This window comes from Pelmatolapia mariae, linkage group LG12, assembly GCF_036321145.2.
Source record: "Pelmatolapia mariae isolate MD_Pm_ZW linkage group LG12, Pm_UMD_F_2, whole genome shotgun sequence".
Taxonomy (NCBI): domain Eukaryota; kingdom Metazoa; phylum Chordata; class Actinopteri; order Cichliformes; family Cichlidae; genus Pelmatolapia; species Pelmatolapia mariae.
The window spans coordinates 9,505,911-9,516,016 of NC_086237.1; the positions used below are offsets into that span (position 1 = coordinate 9,505,911).

Consider the following 10,106-nt stretch of genomic DNA (forward strand, 5'->3'; position numbering starts at 1 on the left):
TTCATTGGTCTTAAGGTGTCTTCAGTTCTGTTTGTTTCCTTTTTTCCCATTTTTGGCTTCCTGCCTGTTTCTTTCTCTCTCTTTCACTTTGGAGATGCTCTTATATTCCACTATGCCTTTTCATTTTAATATCACACCATCCCACTCTGCATTTCCATGATAATGAGTGGAGAGACAAAAATATCTTCCCATGTTTGACTCGCATTGTGAAAACTATTCAGCGTTAAAATAAGGTTTCCCAGTGTGCTAATTCTTTCATTAATGTGTGAAAATTTGTATTTTTACATAAAATGTGATACTTTTCTTTTAGCCACATACACACAATTTTTCATAAAGGGTGGATTTACATGGCTGCCAATAACAGTCAAATTCGTGAATGCAAATTAGCCTGTTTATTTTTGGATTTCCATGGAGATTTAATGATGGGTTAAGGCGCAAGTACTTTTTTATCACATATGCTGGAGACCTACCTGAAGCCAAGCAGAGTAATGAAATGTGTGACATTCAGTGATGGAAAAGTGGCATAAAAATTGTGATTGGCCCTTAGAATTTAAAAAGCATTAGCTCACTTCATCAGGGTAAATTTACCATAAACTCAGGAGTTAATTCAAATGATTTCAGGGGAATTGCATATCCCGATGGCTTTGTCTTGAGCACAGCGATTTTTTATCATTAGTAATTACAGGAGTGTCAGGACAATAAACAACCAGAACTTTTTCTGTAAAATGTACACATTTCATCGTGTCGGTTCACTGGTCTGGCCCACTTATGTAAGACCAAAGTGGGCTGTATGTGGCACATAAAATGAGCCTGACTTCTCTGCTCAAGAAAATCAAATAATTCAAAGTGATTGCTTATTTAATCGGCACAACAATTGTTAGCTATGCAATAATAATAATAATAATAATAATGATAATAATAATAATCAATCAGCCTTTTAGCATGTTAAACCTCTGCCATTAGAATAGAGGAGTGATTGTTGCTGAATATGGGCAGATATTCCATCAGAAATTATAAATGTTTAATATGAATCATTCATTTCTATCAGTTTTACATTAGATAGAACCACATGTGCTTTTGTTTCAAAAGCAAGGACATTTCTGAGCGACTGAGTGACCAAACTGTTCTTCTTTTTCTACCCAAATACTTGGTGTATGAGGGAGAGGGTTACAAGATCTGTTTGTTAAGAAAGGTTCAGTGTACTAAGTCAAAACACTTTCTGTGTCGAGGTGTAAGTCTGAAGCATTGGTGCATTCTGCCACGTTGAGCTTTCCAGTGAAATAAGCACAACAGTTTGTTTTGTGTAGTTGTTTTTGTCTTCGCAAGACAAACACAGCAGGATGCTCTTTTCGCAGAGCAGACTGTGATTACTCTGCTTAGTTCGACTAAGGACAACATGCAATTCCCATTGCACTGACAGAGAAAAAGCCATTTGATTACGTGCAACAAACAAGAGAAGCGATGCTAACTGCCAGTCTGTCATGTTCCTGCTCACAATTGTGCAGTTATTGTGTGTCCCCACTGGGGCAAATTGCACGATGCCTCTGAATTTTTTTCCCCCCATCTGCTCTATCAAACCATGAGCACACTTGTTTGTGCTGTCTGAGGGACAGACAGCCTTTGGTGTGTCGTGACTGAGTCTTTATTGTGTTGACCGATTGAACCTGGGAGTATATCAGTCCTGCTAATCGAGGAGACGTCAGGACAGCAACTCTGTAATGATAAAGCGATAAGATGAGGCCATCTGTTGGTCTGGGTTGCTGGACCAATGCACAAAAAGCTTGAAGTCACCTATTCAATCACACAACGATTGTGATTACATGGCAACTTTTTGACACTGGATGTCAAGAGAAAGAAAAACGATTTCATTGAATGCATGGAACAAAAAGGAGCAGAATGGTAGACAGAACCAGACCTTTTCGATTCTGCAAATCAACTTATTGCTGATATATACTTATCTGATTTTTCAATCAACTGCAATAGCTTTAAGAATTTCCTCTAGGGAACTATGCATCATTAATCTCTAAAACAGTGCTTAAACTAACCACTTTATTTTTTTTTTACCCAGTATAAACTGAGTCCTGAAACTTTTCTGCAGCAGATCATACTTTCAAAAGTTCAAAAGGAATGTTCTCCAAATGTCTCACATTGCACAAGTACAGAAACATGGCTGTTGAAATGAATTGCAGGCCAAGTGTGCATCAGTCATTGACGGTAGTTTGAAAGACATGCAGATTTGTGCAAATTTCAGGGACTGAGCCACAGAAAAAATAAGAATATTTTCTGACCTGACACACTGAACTAGAAAGTTAAGAATATTGTAAATCAAGGTCAGCTTTCTTTCAGAAAACCTACATTTCTATACAGTTATTGTATCTCCATTCCAGATTTTTCAAAGGCAAATATCTTTAAAAGAAATAATGCTAAAAAATATATTTTTTAAAAACAAACCACCTGGCCTAATCCTTATGAGGATCTATTTTAAATCATGTTTAATGTTATATGTTTACGTTTACAAAGAAATTACATTTCCATTGAAACATAATTTCAGTTGAAAGTATAAAGTCAGGTGTTCCTGCTGCTTGGTAAGTATGTAGACAGCTCATTTTTTTTAGGTTCATGTCTCAGGTTCATTTTTCATTATGTATCACTAAGCTTTCTATCAGCTAAAATGTCTCAGTCTGTCTCTGTAAATTAAACCTTTGGCATGCAAACAATAACTCATTCATGCAGAGGTGTTGGATCCCCTTGACTGCCTTTGCCCCTAGGCCTTGACACATGCAAGCCCTCAGGAAACTGGACATACATGCTGTCATGTTTTGAACTGCATTCAATTCATTGAATAAGGGACTACAAAAAAACCTCCAGTCTTATTGAGGATTAGGTGAGTTCACTCCACCCAACCCACTGAAAACTCCTAGAGGACTTTGTGGAGTGGAAGACTGGCAGGTGCACTGGCTGAATTAAAGTGGATGAATGTACCCCAGTCTCTTGTGGTAAAGAGACAGCTGAGCTTGAAACCAAAGCCATTCATTTGTTTTTACATTCCCTCCCTCAACTATGGTGACAAGCTCTGGATAGTGACTGAAAGAATAAGGTTGCAGTCTTGGTAGTGCAGGCGTCCTGCTTCAGACCCAACTATGGCCTTTCTCCACAAAGAACATCAGCGTCTGTTTTGTCCTTTCTTCCTCCTCTCACCCCTAATCGGTCACGGGAGATAGCGGCCCCTCCCTGAGCCTGGTTCTGCGGAACTTTTTAAAAAGGATTTTTTTCCTTCCCACTTTCAGCAAGTGCTTGCTCAGAGGAGGTCATCTATGTGGAGAATAGCCTGTGGGTTCATTCCTGATTCAAACTTGACCATGGTTGTAGATAAAGTGCTTCAAATGCATTGAATAAACAGCTGTATGGCTGTATTTTTTTACTGGTTGATCTATGTTCCCACCCTCACCTATGGCCATACATGCATGTAGTGGATGTTCCTCTTCCTCTGTGGGAACTTGTCTTGGAAAAGCTCCGTAGTTTAGGACAGGTTATAGTCCTCTTCCACATAAGAAGTAGCAAGTTTAAGTGGTTCTGATTTGGATGCCTCATGCACACCTCCTAGATTAAGTCTTGTGGATATGTCCTACTGGTAGGAACTGTGCCAGGCCAAGGGGCAGAAAGATGGATGAATGAAGTGATTATTAACTGGCATAAAAATCAGAAGGCTACATACACCTTGGTTATTCTTCTGTCATTTCAGCACACCAAGTTTCTGCATGTAAAACGTACTATACAAAACTGCAATGTGACGAGAGATTCATTAACCTTAATTTGATTTACATCTGTTTTCTTTTCTTTACTATTTAACCTCCTAGGACCTGGCGTCCACATATGTGGACATCACATTTTGGGTTTAGACCAAAATACTCAATTTTGCTCTACAAGGGCCTGATATCCACTTACAAGGACATTATACTGCTACTGTTCTATCAAAATTTTAAACGAATATCCTCATATGTGGCTCTCATTTTTCTTAAAAACAAAAATAAGTTAAAAAAAATTAAAAATGCATGCCGTGGAAGAGTTTGGGTCTTAGGAGGTTAATGAGAGACATGATTGACTGCAAATGCAAGTTGATTACCAAAACCTTTTTAGAATGTTTTTTTTTCTTCAAATCTTTGCTGCATACTGAGCTGTCATATTTTTCATAGTACAAAACCGGCAACATTATTTTGAACAATAACTACCATTATGTTGTGCAGTCATCTGGCATTTTAAAACTCCACAATGTCATAACAATTAAAAAAAAAAACAAGAGAAAAAGAGCTGTGTGTGCAGGTTCAACTTTACAATATGTGAACGGATTAATTTATGTGTTTAATTCTGCCGTTGCCCCCGATGGCCACTCTGGCACTGGTGTCTCTCTATTTCATTTTGAACAGACTAAATTAATGTTTACTTAGAACACTGGAGGGCCACGCCACAAAAACATGAATGAAGTTTTGTATTTGTAATAAAATAGTAAAACAGATACTACTATACATCCTGGGATGCTCCGAGGATGTCGGCTGAGGTATGGTTGTATGTTTTGCACAGCAGTTTAAATTTAAATATGTGTGTGGAACTACACACTCATATTGTTTTTGTACAGCATGTGCAGGATTGATGGAGATTCAACACGATATATAAAGGAAAACTGAGGCTGAATGCAACAGAACATGACAAGAAACACAAGCAGCCAGATGCTCTCATCTGTTTGGAGCATTAAAAGATCTAAAAACTTATTAACTGGATAAGAACAAGTTTTTTTCAGCAATATTAGTTTAAAAAAATATGAAGAAAACAAACAGGAAAAGGCTCTGCATATCAATTTAAATGATAATCTACATCTACATTCAATAATCTACATCCAAATAACACCTTTATTCTTTTCCTGTATTCTTTTTTCCATTTATTCTGTTCTATTTATTTTAAAATTTCAGCTGAGGAGGAGAAAACACAAACAAAATCTTTTTTTTTTTTGCCCTCTCAGAATATATAACAAACCAAATCCTGCATGGTTTCCATAAATCAATTATTCATATTTACTCTTTTCAATTCAAAACTTTTGCAAAATTCAAAAGGAAGCCTAAAACTTTTCAAAGATTTTTGGTTTGTCTTTTGATATATATACACTGGTCACTTTGTTAGGCACGCCATTTACCTGCTCATTAACATAAATTTCTAAGTAGCCAACCACATGGCAGAAGCCCAATGCATTTAGACTTCCTGCTGAAATTTGAGCACCAGAATGGGGAACAAAGCTAGTCTTAAATTTCAGAGACTTCCCACACAACCATTTTTTGGCTTTACAGAGAATAATTAAAAAAAAAAAAGAAAATATCCAGTGAGCTCAGTTCTCTGGTTGAAAATGTGTTTTTGATAAAAGAGGAGAATGGCTGGACTGGTTTGAAGTGAAAATGTTATGGTGTGGAGATAGGTGCTGGGTAGAACCCACACACACATGCAGGGTGAGCTTGAATTGAAAAACTACTAAACTGCATAGCAACAGGGAAATGGGGAGGAGTTTTCTTTTACGGAGAGAAAGATGCCTGATTGGAGGAGACAGAAACTGGACCAAACACTGTCTATGGAAAGCCAAGTCTGAGGCTTCTCCCCAAATTTTTAACCAATCATATTCATGTGATATTTCTATGCTATTATTAAAACTTTATCCACTGAGGAGTGACACCCTTTGTCTGTCAGGACAGCTGGAAGAGAAAGGTCCGCAGTGCTGTAACTGGAACCTTCAACCATTTAATAAACTTCATTATAAATAAAATTCATCTTTGAGTTTGTTCATCCTCTCTCAGAAAACAAATGCGACAAAAGAAAGACAACAGTAAGACAACAACGATAATCACTCATTAGAGCCAAAGTATGTAGAAGAGCATCTCTGAAAAAGAAGAAGAGCTTGAAGACTGAAGAACTCCAATTTCTACCTATTTATCATATCTTGGTGGTATATGTCATTCCAAGCTCTGCAGTGTGGAAGATGTTGATTTTTTTCAGTCCAGCAACACACGCAGTTCACAAAGTTGGACATAAAATGACTGGAAAAAACATTAGCTGGTTTGATGAGTCTCGATTTCTTCTGCGACATCTGCAAGGCAGGGTCAGACCCAGGACTAGCAAAGTGGACCTAATAGTGTCCAGTGAGTGTAAGCTTTGACATCGTTTTCTTATCCATTGTGAAACTGATGAGTTTCTTGACATTTTTATGATTCTTAACTGGTGTAAATCAATGGCGACCGCAGCCAGCACCAAAATGTTTCTTTTCCTTTATTTTGCCATGTGCTGCATAAACTGTGTATACAATATCTGAAGTGTATCACTGATGAATCTTTTCCGTCTCTTTCTGTTTTTCTCCAACAGTCTGAAGAATCAGATATGTGTCCAGTGAGCGTGGGACGCCGATTAAAAAGAAAAAACAAAAAACTACTACTGGATTGATGTCAGACAAGCTGTGTTCAGCTTGCCCTGCTTTTTCTGCCTCCGCCCTGCTTTTCGCTCCTCTCAAAACTATTTCAATTTCTCTCCTCATCTCTCTGTTTCCATCTCTCTCTGGCTTTTTACTCTGTCTGTTTTGGATTTTTTTTTTTCTAACACTAGCACTGCATCAGCTCCCTCACCTGTCAATATAAAGTGCAGTTCCTCCACATTGTTAGCCACTCCCAAACCATAAACCTTTGACTTCCCACTGCGGCTGTATTCTCTGCTTTTTTTTCCCTTTTTCTTGTTTTTAATTGTTTGTTTTTTCAGTCCACTGACTGTCTGAGAATATTAAAGTGGATCTGATACGCAGCAGCCTTTCTAACATGCATGGACTGAATTTGACTTTGTTTTTCACATGTTAAGTACTGTAAGTGGAATTAAGAATATAAGGGTTTGTTTGCTTTTGCTCAGTTTTAATGTAACACATGCATAGTGTCTAACATTGTTAAATCATTGCCCTAAATTATGTAAGGTAACAGTGTAATTTAGTGCATACATTCTGGACCTAAATCCCCTTGTAGCTTTTAAGGGGTTAATGGCAATAATGACACTAGTAGAAGTCTAACAATAAGTTGCATTGGTATTGTCTTCTATTGGCCATACTGAAGACTAAATTGCTCTTTTTTCTTGGGTTTTGGTTGTGCTGTAAGAAGACCACCAGAACTGGTGAGATTTGTCTGCATCTACACAGGATTACAAGTTTCAATTAGAAGCTTTCAAGACTTTTAATTTGCCAGTACTGGCACCATGGTAAGAACTTTGCTTTCACCGTGTTAATTGCTGTGATCTGGGAACAACTAACATCACTGTAAAGCAATCAAGTGGGGTAAGAAACTGTCAAACAATCAGACAAGTCAGAAAAAGTTAGCCAAACCTTGCTAGAGGAGAAACAAAGAAGGATTTCCCAAACTCTATCCATGTACCCCAGCATCATCCCAAGCAAAGCTGCACAGATATTTTTCTCCTCAGGTCCTCCAGGATACTTAGCTCATCTGCCCCAAGTTCTCCACCAAGTTAGCTTCATTTCAGCATGAAAGGATTTGTGTTGCAAGCTCTTGAGGTCTTCACATGAGGTCTAAAGCTGGAAGTATTCTTCTGCAGACATACACAGAAAAGAGCGCTATTGCCAGTATATTCCATTAGTACCAAATCATTTGCATAAACTAGACTTAGAAACAGGAACCGTCTAACTAAAAGAACTGTTTGATGTCTGTAGCACCCTTGTCCTACAGCTTTGCATCATGGGAAGTGAAGGGCTGCCTCAAAGAATTTCTAGAACATTCCAAAAGACTGAAAGTCACACATACACTCAATCTTTTCTATGTATAAGGCCATCCAGACATTATTACCACACTGGTTGTGCCATTGTAATCCGACATCTTCAGCTAACTCTGGGCTTCAACTTGAGCTACTCTAACTGTCTGGTTGTTTGGGTTTCATGTTTCTTGCCCCTGTAGAAATTTGTCCTTGTTTTAAAGCGGTCCCAGACGACTTCAATAATAAAAAGTCATCTGTTATCATCATTGACAGAAACGATGTCAAAATCAAACAAAAAATTACATTAAAGTTGTTTTTAAGGTATGAAAAAAGTTCTGGGATTGGGCCTGATATATATGATACACATGCATATGTTTGCGTGCGTTAAAACCTTACCTGATTTCAATTTGGCTGATCCTCAGTTCAAGATCATCTTATTAGGTTCAGACAGCTTCCAGCGCAGCTATTTTTAGATCCCTCCCTGGAAGTTCTGTTCTGACCATTTACATTTACAAACTTTCACAATGGACCACCTTCAAATTATGTTTGAAAGTGACATAAATTTCAAAGCCTAATGGTAGGTGATGATCGAGACCAGAAGCATGGTTGTTGTTACTCATTCACTGGATTTTGCACCATGACAAAGTGAGACTGTCAACACCATGTTGCTGTGGGATCTGAGGGAGAACACTGACAGAAAATTACCTGTCTTGTGCCACCATACTGTAATGATCTGTCATGTTTGGCCACACGAACACACTGCGCTGGGAGAGCCAGTGGAAATTACAGAGGCACAAGTAGAGGTAGACAAAATGCGACTTCCACAGACTGATCTGAAAAGCTGATCTTGAATTTTTCAGGTATGGTTTAAATTGGGAAAAGTTTTTAATTTTTCTAGGCCTCGTCCAGGAAGTTGTTGATCACACCTGTTACAAAGAACAGCTAGGTTTCTCTTGGTTATAAAAAGATGTCACCAGACATGATCTCTACCGCAAGTTGAAAAGAGGGATTTTGTTTTGTTTTAAATTGCTGTCCAATGCAGCATATACAGTCTAATATATATAGTCAGTGTTTCAAAAAATATATATTTCCTTTCATTTCAGTATGGTCTTCATCTCAGGGAGGTGTAACTGGATGCTTTTGTGAAATTTAACAATGCTGTTGAGAGCTGAACATTCAAATGTACTGAATCCATTCCACCATAGAGACTCGTAGAATGTGTTGGTAGATGAGGTAGAAAGGACTGAAGTATAACTGTAATGGTTTCACAGTATTTGATATTGATGTGAAGTGTTTTAAAGGGTAATTCAGCTTTACATATATAGACAGTATATATATTATTCAAAGCTTATGTAGCATTCTTCTTTCTTACATGTCATGTCAAGAAATTAAAGATGTTGACTTAAAAGCCAGTATTGTATAAATGAGCACTATGAGGAAAACTATAGATGAATAATATATCACTGTTGTGGACCAGATTAAGTTGTAATTGCTATCTGTTTACAATGTAAGTGATTTTATCTACTATCATTTTCAGTGCTGTGTCAACTGCAGACCTGTGTTTGATTAATATGTAGCTTTGACTGTGTTGTTAAAGCGTTTAATTTCTCAGACCTCTAAGGTTATTGACAGCTGAAATCACTTAAATATGGAGCTGGAGATTTGTACTGTAGAGGAAAAGAAAGAGATTATCATCTCGATTTGAAAAGTGGAAGAATTGTCGCTGGCTGATGTCAGAGCCGCCAGCTGATGTGTGAGATGCCACCGCCAACGACATTATGAATAATTTCTAGAAATGTGTTTTTTAATATTGCAAATAAGACATGCACGTATGATTTGTTATTGCAACGAGGAAAAAAAATGAATTGCATTGCTCAGGCTGAGTAATAACGTCTCTGTCCAGGCGTTGCTTTGAATCAGTCATTTCTCCTTCATCACAGGATGTCCTCTGCTCATACACCCCCTAGTCCTGTTGTGCTCTGGGTTATGTGCTTTATTGTGTCTGAGAAACGAATAAAAGACACTTGCAATGATATCTTCTGTAAGTTGTTTTCTGTTTATTTTATTGTGTTGCATTTCATCAGAATGCGAATCAGTGAATGTGAGCGCGAATGGTTGTCTGTCCCTGTGTGTTAGCCCTGCGACAGACTGGCGACCTGTCCAGGATGTACCCCACCTCTCGCCCTAACACAGCTGGGGTAGGCTCCAGCACCCCCCGCGACCCTGAAAAGGATAAGTAGAAGCGAATGGATGGATGGATGGATGGATGCTTTTTCATCTTATTTTTAATAATTATAAAAAATCCTATCAGAACACATTAAACTTTTAAGGTA

General features: G+C 37.9%; 1 protein-coding gene across 1 annotated transcript in view; it reads left to right on the top strand.

Moving 5' to 3' along the window:
- zmat4a (zinc finger, matrin-type 4a) overlaps positions 1 to 9,803 on the top strand; it is a 150,051-nt gene extending 140,248 nt beyond the window's left edge. The window contains exon 7 of the mRNA XM_063490190.1: positions 6,397 to 9,803. Coding sequence (XP_063346260.1) covers positions 6,397 to 6,424 — 28 coding nt within the window. The 3' untranslated portion in view covers positions 6,425 to 9,803. The remainder of the gene's footprint in view (positions 1 to 6,396) is intronic.
- Positions 9,804 to 10,106: the final 303 nt, after the last annotated feature.